Here is an 18,346-nt window from a genome sequence, read left to right as displayed (position 1 = left end):
AACATGGAACGGCAACGTCTCTGAACACTCTTAAATAGAAGAATCGGTGAGTCAATAATATTACAACGTACTGCGATGCAAACCATGTAGCGTACTTGAATAACATTATTGCTATCGTCGCTGAAAATAAATTGTAAACTTATATTTTATGTTAATAAAATGAGAAATCCCTGATAAGAGCCAATTTGACGGTTTTCCGAAAATTCATTAGAGTCATACAGTGGCCTAAACCAATTGGCTTGCCGTCAGGACAACTCATTCTGCCCTTGGTTTTTCCGTGGTTTCCCTCGGGCACTAAGAAAACTGTTAGGATGAGACCTAAAATAAATGGGCCACGGATCTAATCACTTCCCTCCAAATTTTCCTTCTTACTTTTCTCAGCACATTTTTTAAGATCTAAGATATTGAGTCCACGTTCGTCGTTGGTATCTCCCTTCTTTAGGAATTGGCTTCACCTTTGATTCTAACGTTTGTCGAACGGCCAGCCGTTTCCTGGCTCTCGCGTGTACTCACAATTTAAAATAAAAATGTAGGCCTATTGCAAATTGCACTTTGAGATTGCGGACTTTCCTGCACATGGTTAACATAATATAGCCAACTTAAAGAAACTTATCTGTCTTTGTATGAAACATGTAGCCTAAATTGAAACAAGGGGAAATAAATGAACTGCTAGTTTACAAGGCTAACGGTTTCAGCAGCTGGGTACCTGGTTCTAATGAGTGTACTGATTCTATAATTAACATTGAAGCATGATACAATAATTACTCTGCCATTATAATTCGCTCTGTCTCCACCCCTTTCTGTTTGTTTGCCTGTTTCATAAAATTCTAAACGAATGACTGAGATAAATCTGTTAGGTCATAACATTCAGAAATTAATTTATTTCATCTTGTCGTATTCGGTAGTATGGTAGAACACAGAAAGATGCTTCGGAGTTGACAAACTTGGATCTCAACAATTTGATGTTTATTGACACTTTCCGCATCATCGAGAGTGGAGAGATGACATGATGGTTTATGATTATATGTTTGATTCTCTGTCTGCTTTCCTCTTTTCTGCACCGAAAAGATTGAAGTTAGAAGCTCTGTATTTCCTATAAGCTGGTTTCGACTAGACTTCGCAAATTATATCGACAGCCAATAAACATATGCTTCTTTGTTCTGTTATATTGCTTTACCTTCTTTGTTCTGTTATATTGCTTTACCTAGTCGATAACAGCCAGAGGCATTTAACGGACAACAGCGATTAGAGCTGTTTGTATAAAAAAAACGAATGATATATTGTTGCTAGCCAGAGGCACTTAACAGACAACAGCGATTAGAGCTGTTAGTATAAAAATAAAAACTAATGACAATTTGTTGCTTCCTTTCATTTATTTCTGTGGGGAGCCATTACAATAATTTTGTACTATCTGAAGATTAGGCCTATTATTGCAGTGAACTCGTTTGTTGAAAAATACTTCACTGTATACATCGCGGACTACCTGATAGTATGGTCAATGCGGCACAGTGCTACTGCTGAGACAATACAGGACAGCATATGACAAGGGACAAACACCCAGTCCCGTGAGCGGAAGAGAAATTTCTTTCATTGCCGACGCCGGGAATCGAACCACGGACCACTTGGACGGGAAAGGCATGCTATGTTATCCTAGAACGAAGGCGGCAGATTTCCTTTTAGAATTACTGCTGATTTATATATTTCAAGGTAACCTATCATTCAGAACTTCACAAAATTAATGTTTTTATGGATCACGCTGAAAGTTTCTGCAAACTGATATCTGTATAGCAATAAATTATTTCTACTTTCGGCTTTATTGCTTCTCAAAATATTCCCACTTAATTCTCATACACTTGTTCATTCGATGAAACGAGTCATTAAAGCATTGGACTCACTTTCCTAGACGCGTTTCGCACACCAGCACGTTGAAGGCCTCAATCGCATCGTCAGCGGCGTTAAAAGGACCACCCGCTCATTTTCTTCTTGATAGTTGAGACTAGGAAGAAGTCACATAGTACCAGATCACGACTGCAGATCGGTTGAGTTACTAATTTCACACCTGAAGTGGCCAAAAAATCTACTGTCTGTTCCGCAGCGTGGAACGATGCATTGTCATGGTAGAGGATTATACGGCTTCGAAGTCGTTCTGTATTCTTTTTATAAGACTGATAGTAAACAAATGATGATATACTACTCGATATTAACCGTACAACGAACCTCCAATGGGACAGAGACGACAGAACACAGCGACTAGAAAATGAGACAACCATCTTCTTGCCAGTGCTTCGATCTCTTGACTTTTCTTGGCTTGTCTTTATATGGGAAGATCCATGGTGTCGATTGCCGTTTATTTTCTGGTTCATGGCAGTAAATCCATGTTTATCTCACCTGTTATGATGTCGAAAACAGAATCTGACCAATCCCCATTTAATTTTTAAGCATTTCCGTGTACTAATCAACACGTGCTTGTTTCTCAGTTTCTGTGAAATTATGTGGAATCCACCGAGAACACAGCTACATTTTTCTTTCTTTCTATGAGAGTGGGAGGGGAACATCCCTATGCACTGCGACCTGAGGTCTCTTGTGCGCCCCTGGAATGAGTTGCAAGCCCACCTACCTCTACGCCGAACCGACCTAACCGCTAACACCCTGACGATCAGTTCCGCCATCCTTCCAAATTAGCGTACCTTTACACGTCATCAGCCCCCCACATTCCTCCCTCAAACGGTCTGAGGTGTAAGTCCCCTCTCCCGTCGGGGGGGGGGGTTGGGTTCCGCTGCTGGTCACCAGCTACAATAGCCACACAGCTACCTTATAGCAAGATAATTTGGAGGATCCTTTGTATTGCACTTATAATTATCCCTAAAGATGCCCGAATTTCGCCGTAGGTGATTCGATTATCTTCTTCAATCATTTGACGTACATAATCAATAAATTTGCCACTAGTCCCTGTAGCAGATCGATCCTCGCGAAAATCATCGCTGATGTAAGTACGTCTACAACAGCTGTCATAAAGAGAGAGATTTACTGTCAAGATCAGTAGTACGAGAGGGTTGTTGCTCGTGTAGCAATGGTAGCAGCTGTCTTCTATAAAAAATAATCTACTACGAACTACAACCACAGTCTACTATATACAGTCACGAAGCTTGAGTTTTGAGGGTGCTAGAAACAATAGACTGTGACGGTACTATTTTGCATTGTCTGTAATGAGGCGATATTAGCGATCCTAGTGGTGAGAAACTATCTAATGTTTGCATATTTACTACGTATCTGTTATTTGTCTATGCTACGTATTGAGCTTCGCGACTGTATATACTACACTGTGCTACAACCTCGAGATACATATGTTACAACGTTCTTACGTTCAATGTTAAATTTAAGATACTATACGTAAAATCCAGAACTCTGTGTGCAATATGTTCGTATTGAAATAAATTCATACAAGTCGTTTACTCCGAAGCTGTAATATTTAACATGCTTATTGAAAAATATCTAATTAACTAATTACATAATATATATTATTTGCACCCCTCACGTAATGAATAATGCATTCTAAACTATTGATATTTTTAATATTTTGAAGTATGGAAAACAGGTTTATAAACATTCGATTTTCAGAATCACTGAAATTATGATACATTATCTCACACTTCATATATTGCACAAGAAAATATCTATTTCGGTCGTAAGTATTGTACAGCACTTAATTCTTAGTTCCACCAGAAAACTGTATTATAATACTGCAATAGTGATACACTACCAAAAGTAAACTCAATCAACAGTAAAACAAAAACAAAAAAACTTTGTATCTTTTGAAACGGACTACAGACAATACTTCTAGTATGTTTGCTATGACAAGAGGCTAGCAACTAACTTTCGAGCAATCGAACTCTCAGCTGAGCTGTCAATCATCTGGCCACTGTAGAAAAGTCGAACCATGACTATGCCATCTACAGTTTACTTTGACATGCCTAACCTAGGAAGACAGATCTTAGTTCGTTGACTTCTTACGAGAAGAAAGACCATTGTGTTAGCGGCGATGTTGCCAGAATGCTGAAACTTCCAACTTAATTTTCTAATTAACCGTGCACTTAGACTAATCACAAAACGTAATATAGGTTTTCTATTCATTTAAGTGTACCGTATCGTCCCTTTCATATATATATATATATATATATATATATATATATATATAAATTATAAATTATAGACATCAGCTCAAAGAATTTGAGTGACCACAAGGGTCCTGAATACAATAAACATGTACAATATAATGTGATATTTGAAACATTGAAGAAAAAAGAGAGTCAATTGTTTAAGGCAAATATAAGTGGATTAATTGAAATAGAGATGATGATGTAGTATTTGAAGAAAATCCTTGATAATATTTATAAGGACAGACTTTACATAATCAAAAGGAATGTGAAGTTCCTTAAGATAATTCCATGTGAATTTGGAAATAGAACCTCTACTGCCAAACAGCAAACCAATGACAGACCATTGTTTAAGAGGGACATTATGATACATTATCTCACACTTCATATATTGCACAAGAAAATATCTACTTCGGTCATAAGTATTGTACAGCACGTAATTCTTAGTTCCACCAGAAAAGTGTATTATAATATATATATATATATATATATATATATATATATATAAAATTTAACCACGAAAATGAAAAGTTAACACAGACAAACACGTTACGATAGATGTTCAGAATGGGTCCAACGTAGCTCGATATGTTAGCTTACACCTTCTCCTAAACAGAGCTGGATTCTATCCTTGGTAGGTCTTGTGAGGATTGTGGTAGGCAAAGTATCTATGGAACGGGTTTTCTTTACTGACTCATCAGTCACTGATCCATTAGCTCGTCGACTCTCAATAATCTCCGCGGTTTAAAATTGGCTTGATTCGACTGAAGTACTGAAACTAGAGCAGCAGTTGAACCGGACCGACGACAGGTGAACGCTCCGACATTCGTTGTGCTCAAGGCTGCAACCAGCGCTGCGGGCCATCTTTCACTTCGCTACGGTCCACTGACTGAGAACGACTACACACCTGAGCCAATAAGTCCTGTCAGTCGTGTAAATTGGTTGTGCCTCGCCGCACAATTAATTTATATATAAGGTCGCGTTATCGATTTCCAAATCTTTCTTGTCTGGTGATATGAAAAATTCCGTCTTAGAGGTGGAAGCACCCGCAAGGCTGAATTCGTTCCTACGGTAACTTAGTTTTGAGTATGGACATATTCTGCGAACTTGAATTCAATCCTCGGCGTTGACTGGAATGGTACTTGTGGTGGACAAGAGTTGAGAATGAAAGTTCTTCCTGCTTACCAATACCCTCTGTTGGGGAGCTCGGCAGCGCCACGAGGAAAGTCGGGGATTCTGTTCTTCATGGGAACATGAATTTTCTCCATTGGTCTAATACTTCAATATTTTACAATTCATTTTTGATTTTCAGATAAATCTATTCAAGATAATAAATTTATTCAAATGCTCAATCATATGATTTATGAATTTGCAAATTTATTATTTGCTAATACATCTTTAAAAGATATTCATGAACGTTTTCACCCGTACGGCATCATCAGATGTTAAAAAATTTGACGAAATCTGAACATAAGTCCATTAAGTTGTACACAGTAATATGCATGCATATACGTTCATGAATATCTTTTACAAGATGTATTAGCAAATAATAAATTTGCAAATTGATAAATCATATGATTGAGCATTTGAATAAATTTATTATCTAATCCTTCAAGCCTGACTATGGCCCTAGTGTTTCTCAGAACCTAACAGAAATGATACCAACCGAATTTTCTGCTACTAATGTCGGTTGACTAGAAAAGCTGGGAATCTAAACTTCCCGCTGGTTCATCGCTATGGAGTAACGGTCCAGGTTCAAATCCTGGTCAGTTTTTTCAGAGGTTTTCCCTCAACCAATTGAAACGGAATTGCTGTGTAACTTTCTTCGTTGGACCTCGAACTCATTTCGCCATCATTTATTCACATGTCATTGTCAGCATTACCTTAGGCTAAGTTCACTCGAACAAGCGCGCAACAGTTCGGCGACAATTATCATTCACTAGCATTCCCCGAACGCCGGCTGGCAACGCAAAAAGGGGGCTGGCCTAGGGACGAATACGGTTGCCTGCTCGAAATCTGGGTACACAGCGAACCTTAGTGTAGTCAATCGGTGTGGATTGAGATTGCGCTTAGTTCAAGGGTTAGCACAATAGATCTTCTAGGTCGCAGTATTGGATCATGGTGCCCCCACCTGAAATTCAATTCAATTCAGACTCGTTAATCTGAGGGTCTGTGACCTTATTAAAGGATTATATTTAACTTTCTTTCACTTTTGTCAACACTATTCCAATCTGTCTTTCCACACTTTTCATATAATTTTATAAAAACATGGCATAAGGTGGCGTTCGAGCATTGCTGATACCGGATGGAGATGCTACGTCAGATTGAACTTTCTCACTGCAATTCTCATGACCATGGGCAGTTATCGAGGCGGGATGCCTATGGTGACATCCGAGTTCTAGCCGGGACTAGTCTTTCAGTTTGGTGACTCCTAGGAATCAAACCTGTTTAATTCTGTGGTATTTCCAGGGGTTGCAGATCCATGCGTAAAAATTATTTAATTTCATCCCTACCCATCAGTAAAACAACACATTTTAAGGTCGAAGTTTTGATGGACTTCGGCCCATTCCTGCGAGAAATTAAAAAAAGTAAGGGAGTCAGAATTCATCACTCCTGACAGCGGAATTGAGCGGGGTTGATTGAGAAGAAAGATTAATTTTGGTATGAACGAGGGACAGTGCAACGAAAGATTTCCACTCGTCCAATATTTCATTTAATTGGCAGTAGGTGGATACTGGTCAGTAGCCTTGGTTCTGTATATAGCTGTGCCCTTCCCATCCAAGCGATAAGTGGTTCGATTGGTGGTGTGGACTATGGAAAATATTTATCTTCCATCCATAGAATTGGGTATTTGTTCTTTATCACACCTTAGAGCGGTATGACCTTAAGAGGGACGGGTGTAGGGGGTCCATTTGGTGAACGGGTGAGGGGTCTCATGCAGGCAGTGGGCTGGTACACCACATTCTCATTCATCCCATAATTCGGGGTGCACAATAGACCACGGTCGAGCCGACGTGCTGAAGGGTCGTCCTAACCCGCCTCTAGCCACTCACTACTACTACTACTACTACTACTACTACTACTACTACTACTACTACTACTACTACTACTTGTTCTTTATCATGTGCTATCATGTGGTGTCTAAGCGGCGGCCCTGTGCCGTGCTGACCACAGGGAGATCCGTAATGTGTCTGTGTAATGTTGATCAAAATATATATATATATATATATATATATATATATATATATATATATATATATATATATACCCTTCCATACACCGCATTTGATTGTAAGTCGGTAGGAAAGGAGGTGAAACATGAAGAAGGAACAAGATATAGGTATTTTCAAATTCTCAGCAGTGTAATCCAGTAATTTCAATTGAAGCGTAGAGAGAAATGTACCAAGGAAGGAGTCGGTAGAGTGATGAGATTAAAGTGGCATCGAGAGCCCCATATTACCAATGTTAAATTAATAATGTTTAAGTATCTTTATCTCAGAAAGTATCACAAATAGTTTTATGAAAATTTTACTGCTGATTCTTTATCATCTTTATAAGCACCGAGTTCTTGTATATAAAACCTATATTGTGAAAATAATAAGTCATGATTTTATTTGTAACCGACTACTTAAAAAATACATTATATTAATATACTGTACATGCACAACAGAGTTTTTATGCAAATAGCCTGAAACTAGAGGTCAGCAATAAATGTAATATTACAGATAAGATTATAAAATTTTATGCCTCTAGCTATCTTAGTTTGTGAGAAAAAGATACATGTTGTTCATTTTTAACTTATGAGAAAATGTGCGACAAAGTAGGCAAGCATTTGAGTAACTTACGTTTTTAGAAATATAGAATACTAAACTTGTTTTCAAAATTTACAACCAAATCATCTATTACAGTCTTCAATAAGCCGCCAACTTATGAAACAAATTTCGGCTACAAAACACGCTAAACCGAAACATTTTTTTTCCATATAGTTTCGAAGATATTTACAGGGCGACCTATATTTATATGCAACTTTCATTGCTTTGTAGTAGCGTAAACAGTAATTACATGACCCATTCCACTTGAAACAATGAAGCTTTAATTTAATTTTATTCTCTCGGAGGAATGGCTTACCAATGCGTTTCCTGAACCGGTCATCGGGCGCTGTGGGAATGTCGAATGGCCTGCAAGAAGCCCAGATTTAACATCGTTTAACTTTTTTCTGTTGGAAACCATATAGAAAAGCTGTACACCAGGAAACCTCAGGATGTGATGACTTTATAAGCGGTAATTCGAGAGGAGTGTGGTCGGGTGCCAAATTACATGTTTGTGAGGGCTGTGCCCTATAGAGCGTTCAGCCATATCTGAAAAAATGTGCAGCAAATGCTGGTGCTTACGTTGAATTGTAAGTAATAATCCTAATGACTGTAATACTGTTTCATTCTAATTTGATCCTCTCATGTATTGTCATTTATGTGTAATAAATGGATGAAAAGTAGGATATAAATATGTATATTTGTTGTGTAAAAACACAGTATTTTTAAACATAAAACATAATACGTAATTAAAAATACTGACAATTAGAATGTTTCAATTAATATTATATACCAAATTACAGAAGTGAAATAGGGAGAGGAGTAACAAGGATGCCCTTTATCATCTACCCTGTTCAACATCTACTTGGAGGATTTGGTGAAGAACTGTTTTCAGAACATGGGAGGGTTGATAGTAGGAGGAAGAAAAATAAAGTGCATAAGATTGACTGATGGTATGGCGTTGTTAGCAGAAGAGGAGACGATACTAATGAGGAGTATGAGATGAAGATAAATGCAAACAAGACGATAACGATGGTCATAGGAAGGAAAATAAACAAGGTAAACTTGCGAATACTAAATGAGGCAGTAGAGCAAGTGAACAGCTTCAAATAGGTCTACTTGGAGTGTACTATAAGCAGTAACATGAGCTGCAGCCAGGAAGTCAAAAGGAGGATAGCAATGGCAAAGGAAGCTTTTAATAGAAAAAAGGAACATCTTCTGCGGACCTCTGGAAAAGTAACTAAGGAAGAGACTAGTGAAGTGCTTTGTATGGAGTGTGGCACTGTATGGGGCAGAAACAGGGACATTACGAGGAAGTGAAGAGAAGCAAATAGAAGCATTTGAAATGTAGATATAGAGAAGAATGGAGCGTGTGAAATGGACAGACAGAATAAGAAATGAAGCTGTGTTGGAAAGAGTGGGTGAAGAAAGAATAATGCTGAAACTGATCAGGAACAGAAAAAGGAATTGGTTGAGTCATTGGCTGAGAAGAAACTGCCTACTGAAGGATGCACTGGAAGGAATGATAAACGGGAAGAGTTCGGGGTAGAAGAAGATATCAGATGATAGACGACATTAAGATATATGGATCATATGCGAGACTAAGAGGAAGCCAGAAAATAATAAAGATTGGAGAAAGCTGGGTTTGCAATGAAAGATCTGCACTTGGGCAGAACACGTATCCTATGTATGTATGTATGTATGTATGTATGTATGTATGTATGTATGTATGTATGTATGTATGTATGTATGTATGTATGTATGCATCAAATTAAAAACAATTTTTCGAAACAAAATCAAATTTTGATTTCTTTTTAAATTTGACCTCATGGCTCACCTTTAAAAAAAATTATAGCCCTTTGTTGATTTGTAGTGTGAATTACCAAAATGTCTGCTGTAAGGTGAGAATGGATTCTTAAATAAGAGTAGAATGGTAGTTGGTCAAATTCTCGTCTCATATTTAATATTTTGCACTTTGTTATCTGAATTTCTTTGATGATTATAGTGCTGAAATGCGTACAATGTGTTACGTGCGTAGAATAAAAGAGACTAGACTGGGTGGTTCACAAATATTTATTGTACATACAATTATAACAGGCGACCAATCCTCACTGTGACTTAGAGACGATCTCGTGACCGAAGTTCATTGAAAACGAGTAAATGAACAATGATCTCCAAGATCGTCAATGCACACGTTTTAAAACCATTTTAAATATTTCTGCTCCCAATAATTATTAACAGTATTTCTTGCTTCGGGCAGCAGAGTTAGTGACACTATAAGGTACGTGTTATAAACACTACAGTAGGGACACAAGCCTTCCTGGCATTATGTCAACACACGGTTGTTCCCTTTGTTAATAAATTACTTTGTGTTAGCCGTGGCACTGCATGAGTCGCGTTGATGTCATACGGTTTTGATTCTTCATTAATATAGTTAGATGACACCCTGGAATAAAGTGAAATGTAATCCTAAATTCTCTATTTCTACTCTAACGTGAGGTACTAGCTATAATCGCGTACAATGTTTTCTACGCCGGTCGCGTTTCCAAATGACATTGACTTTCATTTCACGGATGAACAGAACACAAACAGATGCCTAATTCCTGCTAAGAATAATGATGCGTCACTTGAAAAAGTATGTGGATCGTCTTATTATTGTTCTTCTCTTCTTTGTCTTCCTTTTCTTCTTGCTGGTTTTTCTATTGTTTTTTTGGGGGGGGAGAGGCTTTGAAAATTTCATACTGGCCGGACACATGCTGAAAGTTTTGGAATAACCCAGATATGCACCTGAAACAAAACAAGGAATAAGCACTCACTCATTTTCACACACGCCATGACATTAATGTGTAACACCATCTTCGGGTTCGAGGAAAACTCTACGTACAATCTGAAATATACTTTCTCTTGTTTTCGTTAGGGATGCCCAAACTGAGGAGTAATCTATTTCACGGTATTCTATCAATTGCTGTGAGAGGAGGCAATCTAAGTGATGTGGAAACATCAACAACTTGTTTGGCTGCGGCCTTCGGAGAAACCTAGTGTGTCGCAAATAACCGGAGCGGATGTGTAATAAAGTGAGATAGCTTAATGTAGTGGTCTACTGGGTGTGCCGAGTCTGTGGCTGAACTGTACTAGTCTTCCATCCAGGCGGTCCGGGTTCAATCCTCAGCCATGCCTTGATGGAATTTGTGGTGGACAAAGCAGACGTTGTAGAAGGTTTCTCTCGGGGAACTCCCTCTATCATTCCACCAACACTCTACATATATCTTGCGAAATAATTAGAAAAAGGTGGGGTGAAATCTTAGGAATAGTATGGGTTTCTGATGCTGATATAAGATTTAAGGATTTTGGGATTCAGACCCTGGCGTGTAGGCCTATGAGGTACTCGACTAGGGATGGGATGTGACGCTGTCAGGGCTGAGGTAGAATGGCTCACCTGTCAGCGTCGGAGTCACGAATGTTACCCAAGTCACCTATCGAACTTGGACATCACATATATAGGACGCATAATGGGAAAATGTAAGCCAAAGTTCAAGAATCAGTCCCGGGTCTGGCACTCGAAAAGCCAAGCCAAATCTACTGGATGTTTCAGTCTAATATGGTCCGCCCGCGCGGCGGCTTTTGGATGCGTAGCAACGGTACACCTGTTGGCTACAAGGCGAGCTGAGTTGACGCTGGTATTATATCAAATACTCACCCAATTTAACTAAGAATACGATGAAACTACCGTCCTTTTCTATAGGCTACATTTTGAATGTTCTTAGCATTTCCTCCAAGTTCCCATCAAGAAACAAAGGCAATCTTTTGACGGAATAGATATTGAAAAAGTCGCAATGTGGGTCTTAATGTCCCCCTCCAGAAATTCCAGTTTCATTCCAGTTTTTTTACGGGTATTACCGGTACGCTTGAAATCTTTTAAGATGCGTGGGTTTGTCCTATATATTTTAACTTTCAATTAACCCCACAGATAAAAATTGCAGATCAGATCGGGGGATGGAGGGAACCATAAATTAACACTAATGACCAGACAGTGTATAGGGATGACTTACGAAAGTGAAGTTGTTTCGTATCGGAGTATATGGCACGTGCCGCGTCGTTCGTCTTTTCGTCTTTTGTGTATCTGGCGAGTATAGTAGCGTACATAACGAAGGAACCCCGGTCCACATTGCAACGCAATGTGTGCAGTTGTGTTATCCTGCTCAAGTATTTAGTACGAGTTGAATAGTGTAGTGCTGATCCATTCATAATGTCGAAGTCAAAACGTTAAATTCGCTTAGAGATAAAAAATGCAATTAAGAAGTATGAGAGTGACTTTTATGTATTAACGAAGACAATATCGTGTGTAATGTATGTAAAATTGAAATAAAAACCAGAACAACTCAGGCTATAGAGAAACATTGCAACAGTACATCGCACAGGAAATGCGTTGAAATGAAATCTGAGAAACCATCTACATCATCATCATCATCATCATCATCATCTAGTTGTGCGGGTCTAACGACACGTGTAACATGATGCTCAATACAAGTATTCCTCTAAAGAAATTGAGTGATCCCCATTTTAGAGGTTTTCTTCAGAAATTCTCTCGATACAAAAACTGTTTAAGCGATAGGCGAAGACGATTCAGCTTCGACAACTTACGAGAATATATCGTCGTTTACTGCAACGCTGGTAATTGCATCAATGTTGACGAGGACTGAACTTGCAAAGTATGTACTACAATACGTTATTTTTCTTTTCTTTCTGACTGTACGAAGATACAGTAGCATGTTGACATCGTCTGTTTACGTTTAAAACCTGTTGAGCTAATGGTCTGAATGAAAAAAATGTAACATATAGTAAATGTGCATCTACATTCAACGATAAGTCATCCCGCATCCACTGTCTACTAATGATTATCCTGGAATACTTTATTAATTTCTTGTAGAAAGTTCGCTGTATGAACGATGGCGGAATCTTCTTGAAAGAATGCGTAATCTTGTTCCATCTCGATCAAATTGAAACGAAAAGGGTTATAAAATCATATACATATGTATATCTATCGGCATTAATTGTTTCTTGAAAAAAGAAAGTTCGACAATTATTTTGTACCTGCCAACTCTAACATCGTCGAGGAACCTCATGAATAATGTCTGATTTTTCACGTGAAACAGCTGCGGTAATTTTGTGGATTTACGTAGACGTGGAGATGAAACGACGCCTCATCGGAGGAGAAAATAGTGTAAGATAGGGGTCTATTTCTCCATCATGCATGATATTTACAACCCATTCACAAAATGTACGCCTTTTCTCAGGATCGTTCTGTTGAACCCATGAAGCGCATTCATATTGTATGGTTTGGTTTTTAACAACTTTTTAGCTCTATGTGCTGAAGAACTATAAATTCCCGATTATTTATGGGCTTTTTCGGTGGATTTTCCAAGCGATAGACAATGTTACTCAATGTTTATTCCGTCAAAGCCTTTTTTCTTTCTTATCTATAATACTTCCAGTCACAAGAAATTCACATAGCCTACTAAGTTACTATCTTGTTTCATGAGCTGGAACCCTTATACGAGGAATTTTTTGCAGAAATTTTTCTAACTTGACGGACGAAACATCAGTTATGAATACACGATGGAATGACTCACTCACATTGACTGAGAACACGCCGCACGTGTGTAATGTAGTTTGATCATACCAACCGGTATGGAGAAATCCCGTGCGCGGCCCACGTTAAGCTGAGACATCCAGTATTCGACATAGAAGTTCCGTGCTTTGAACAGCGTGGTATTAATTGACCCAAGAATTTAGATAACACTGAAACAAAACGAAATAAAAAACATAAATATAACTCACAAAATAACCATTTGAAATTGGTAATGGTCATTCGAACAAATAAATTTTCTGAAAATACAATCTTAAAACTTAGTGAAGTCTCAAACTCTTAATTAGATTTGGCTTCATGAGCAGCTTGAATTCGCATAGAAAATTATTACTTAAATTTATATACAATATTAGGTAGCGCTTAATTCTTTTAGAGAGAAATTTCTATAGCTTTTGTTGAATTTCACTCGGTTAAGAATGTTCATTAAATTTTTGTGCAAAGAGTTTTTAACTTGTCATTATTCGCCCCCACTCTAAGAGCGTTGCTCATAAATGTCACTAGTACTGAGAAGCGTACGTAGGTCATTAGTTTGTCAGACAATCCAGAGGTGGTGGGTGAGATGATGATAGAGAAGGGAAAGTGGAGTAACTGGAGGAAACCCCTGTGTCGCCTGAACCACGGCAACAACGCAAGTTATGAATTCGGGTGAATCAACCAGGATTGGAACCCGGGCTCTCCAACTTATAAGCCCAGCGCGCTAGCACTGAGCCACTTTGTCAGTACTGTTCGTTAAATTTAAAGTTTGGTTCTTAACAAGATCTTTCTATTATGTCAGTCTTTTGTTAAACATATAGCCTACAATATTTACACTACAAGCCGTCTGCTCAAGAGCACTATCTTTAAATAAGGGACTGTTTTCACTGCTGTCTCTTTATTACACATCTCAGCTGAGTTCAATAGGATTAATGGGATATGGCCTTTCGACGTCATCCGCACTCAAATACTCCTGGTAAGAGGTATTCAGCTTAGAATTTGAATATTGGCTGTGAATAATATTTTGTACTTCATTAATTTGTTTTTCCTCTACCATTACCAATGAAGAGGTCTAATATGTTTTATGAAATAGTCCGTCTTACATATTTCAATATTTTGTAATATTTATCTCACTTAATAAACAGATAATATTGTCGTTAAATGAAACTATGTTAATGGCTTTGCTATATTTGTAACATCTTTCTATATTCCTTCCAAAGTTTGGTCTCGCTATAGGATTTTATTTTCTTTCAGTGTGGTAGCTGCAGAATTACACAAATGAGATCCTAATTTCTGCTAAATGACAACGTTCCCCGAAACACTTCTTTGAAAACCTTGCAAAAGATTATTGTGAATGTATAATCAATCGTTCTTATAACATGGTGGAGGCACATGAACCAGATAATTATTTAACTTTGCTTAGAAGAACAATAGGACTGCCGAGCACACGACTGTGTGATTGAAAAAAATATCCGCCATAAATTACGAAAGTTATTGCCATCCATTCCTTTTTTGCACTCAAGTCAATTCCGAAGTAGTACGGAACAAATGAAACCATTGCATCATATACTGTTTTTGTTGAATGTGACTGCATTTTATAACATAATGTGCAGACAGAAGCTGATGTGATAGCAGACAGAGGAAGGCTACCAAAGGGAAGATGTAGAAGAGAAACAGAGAGAAGACGCAGAATGAGAAAGAAACGAACGAGCCATTTAATAAGAAGTGAAAGATCAGTGATGCATCTTATACCGGTACCTTCTTTTAGCACATTTTTACAGCGGTGTGGTTCCAGGATTGGAGAGCGACTCCTGTTGAGAAGGTATATGAGGCGGAGAAGTGGATTTGCTGTGTTTGGGCATGTGAACGGCCTTGCAGAGGGCGTGGCTCCTGCGTGGGAACGTCCCGAGTTGGACTCTTCAAGGTTTGCCAATCTAACCGGAACTCCCTTGAAGTATGGAGTCTTCTAGTAGTACTACTGAAAAACTGAACATAAATAAAGAAAATGTCTGCGAAATATTGGCGAACTAAACCTAGAAACCTTTCTTACTATTCGAGATTTGAAAGTCTATCTCATGAATTAATTATAATTGTTACTGAATTCGTTATTTATAGTTTTTGGATCTCATGTGTCAGTACCTATGTAGCTTCTTGGTAAAACATCATATTTCAATCATCTAATGTTCATTAAAAAGTGAACACGAAATTAATGTAAAAACAGGCAACGGATCAGCCTGCTGCTGACAAGATCAAGATGACAGCTGATGATGAGGGTGTGATATCCTTGTCAAGATAATCAAGTCGCTCATTACCTTCAAGATCTGGTTATTAGATTGTCAACAACTTGCATATTCTTGTAAGTTTGACCGTCGTAGAAATTCATGTTATCCCAACGACAATAACAAAATTTGGCAGTGATACTCCCTTCATCGAGAATCATCTCTAAAAAATAACTTTAATAGTAATGCCTCAATGGACGAAGAAGAGCGACTAATCTATATGAAAGAAATGTGTGATTACATTCCTTTCGATACAGAGTTCATCTTCTTAGAGGAAGCACAGGAGAGTCCAATATGGCAACATGTCTCATAAATAATTGTACTTAGCAAACTTCCTACGACTTTGCTGTTTCTTACTGAGTTGATGACATTTTTATTTTTATTGCTACTGAGGCGATATTGTGTTATTGAATTGGTGATTTTTAATGCTTATTACTAAATTGATGTCCTGTTGCTTTGCTAGTTGTTAACGAGCTGGTGTTTTGTTGTTTTATACAGTGTTACCGAACTGATTAAAGTTATATTACTAATTGTTACCGAATAGATGTTTTGTTGCTTTTACTTATTGATTATTGAGTTAATGTTCTGTTGCTTCCTTCAATGTTACAATATTGTTAAATTTATATTGTTGTTTTTCTGATCCTTACGGAGTTGATGTCCGTTATTTTGAAGATAATTACCGAGTAAATGCCTATTTTCTTTATGCCCATTACTAGCAAGTTGATGTCCTGCTATTTTGCTGGTTACTACTAAGATGGTGTTCTGTTATTCTGTTGATGGTTGCCGAGCCGTCTTGTCAGTTGTTTCCTCTAGTAGCGAGGATCGTACGGTGTGGCGTTGAAGCCCACATAGCGATTGTTCTTCCTGTGCACGAAACCGGTTCCAGGCGCCGTGTTGTAATAAATGACGCGTCGAATGCCGAAGGGATCGATGTAACCGAAGCTGCCGGCACGTCTGTCGTCGGTGCCTTCCTCCTCGTGGTACTGTCGCGGCAGGAAGTAGCGGAAGCCGTTGTGCGTGGCCGCTATGCCGTCGTAGAGCGGCTGCTGGTAGCTTTGGACGTTGCTGGACGCTGCTGCGTAGTTCTGCTGCTGGTAGGCGCCCACGTCGTACGTGCGCCTGGTGGCGGGCACCAGAGGGTACTGCGCGGCGGTGTTGCTTAGTACGTAGGGGTTGGTGTATGTGTCAGCGGGAGGCAGTGCATTGGACGTGATGTCGGGCTGTGCGTATGGATATGCAGAGATGGGAGCTACGTAAGCGGGCGCGGAGGTGGTTGAAGGTGCCGAAGGAGTGGGAGGGGCGGGCGTGGAGGACACGGCCGGCAAGGAATTGACGCCGGTACCTCCCTGGCTCGGCACGCCCTTGCTCTTGGCGACGGCGTCCGCGATGGGGTCGTCCTTGCCCACGAAGAGCATCTTGGTGCGCACGACTCGGTAGCCCGTGTTATCGGCCACATAGTCGCGCAGACGCAGGAAGCCGTTGGGATCCACCCAACCGTACGTGCCCACCACAGTACCATCCTGCAGGCGCTTCTCCTTTCGGTACTGTCCGCTGATGGTCTGATAGCGGAAATAGCGCTCCGGGCCCTCGTCCGTCTGGATGTGGTACTGTGTGTTGGGGGCGTTGTCCCAGCCGCCCGTTCCGCCTACCTTGGCCGACGTCACTCCGGCGACAGCCACCTGTAACAGGTTAGGCAACTAATTAACAACAAGGTTTAAACGTTTAGCGTCGATACTTTGTAAAATGAGATGTGCGAATGACAGGGGGAAGAGTATTTGGAGGAAAAACTGCCCAACAGTAGCTTTCTATGTTGCAAAGTTTACAGGAGTATAAGATGAAATTCGAGAAGCCATAATCTGGGTCTCTGTCAGTAGATAGCCTATGTCTAATGTAACATTATAAGCGCGGAATTCAATTTCGGTATCGGTACGGCATTGTAAGTGACTTGCTTGACGAAACGCGTGTCACTCGAAACAAAATTATTATTATTATTATTATTATTATTATTATTATTATTATTTTATTTTTATTATCATTACTTCGGAAGTAGGCTATAAAACCATAAATTCTTAGATTTTTTTTTTTTTTAATTTTTGTTTGCGAATAAGTAAGCCTGTATCATATTGGATGTATTAAATGGACTCTATAATGCGCGGGTACTAACAGCTTCATTTTTCTAGTGTGCCGGTTTGCCAGAAAAGGATCAACTTGCCACTATCTATCTATTGATGTAGGCTATACAAACAATATTATTGTTCTTCCCCTGACACATCGTCAAGTGAGATGTACTGTCTGATAATAAGTGTACATATTAGCTAGAACCTCAATCAGAGGTTCATACATACATACATACATACATACATACATACATACATACATACAAATAGAAATAGCCCAGAGTATCTCATGAGGGCAGGGTCTCTTTCCCTAATGCAGGACTGGGCACCAGGATGCGAATTCTACTTTCTCACAGGGAACCATATG

The 18,346-nt window shown here is 39.0% G+C and overlaps 2 protein-coding genes across 7 annotated transcripts in view; one reads left to right on the top strand and one right to left on the bottom strand.

Annotated features, from left to right (window-relative positions):
- The window catches only part of dib (Cytochrome P450 302a1, mitochondrial), a 93,964-nt gene that overhangs the window by 65,961 nt on the left and 9,657 nt on the right, over positions 1–18,346 (top strand). The gene's annotated exons all lie outside the window — the stretch shown is intronic.
- LOC138694548 (cuticle protein 19.8) overlaps positions 10,019–18,346 on the bottom strand; it is a 117,897-nt gene continuing 109,569 nt past the window's right edge. For 2 of the 6 annotated variants that reach the window (XM_069818398.1, XM_069818392.1), the window contains exons 2-3: positions 15,342–17,541; positions 10,019–10,750 (exon numbers count right to left, since the gene is read on the bottom strand). In XM_069818398.1, coding sequence (XP_069674499.1) covers positions 16,672–17,541 — 870 coding nt within the window. In that variant the 3' untranslated portion in view covers positions 10,019–10,750; positions 15,342–16,671. The remainder of the gene's footprint in view (positions 10,751–15,341; positions 17,542–18,346) is intronic. The other 4 variants (XM_069818395.1, XM_069818396.1, XM_069818397.1 and 1 more) reach the window with 4 other exon arrangements.

The sequence above is a fragment of the Periplaneta americana genome, chromosome 2, assembly GCF_040183065.1.
Source record: "Periplaneta americana isolate PAMFEO1 chromosome 2, P.americana_PAMFEO1_priV1, whole genome shotgun sequence".
NCBI lineage: Eukaryota > Metazoa > Arthropoda > Insecta > Blattodea > Blattidae > Periplaneta > Periplaneta americana.
Note: the sequence above shows the minus strand (reverse complement) of the source record. Positions and strands in the feature narration are given on the sequence as shown.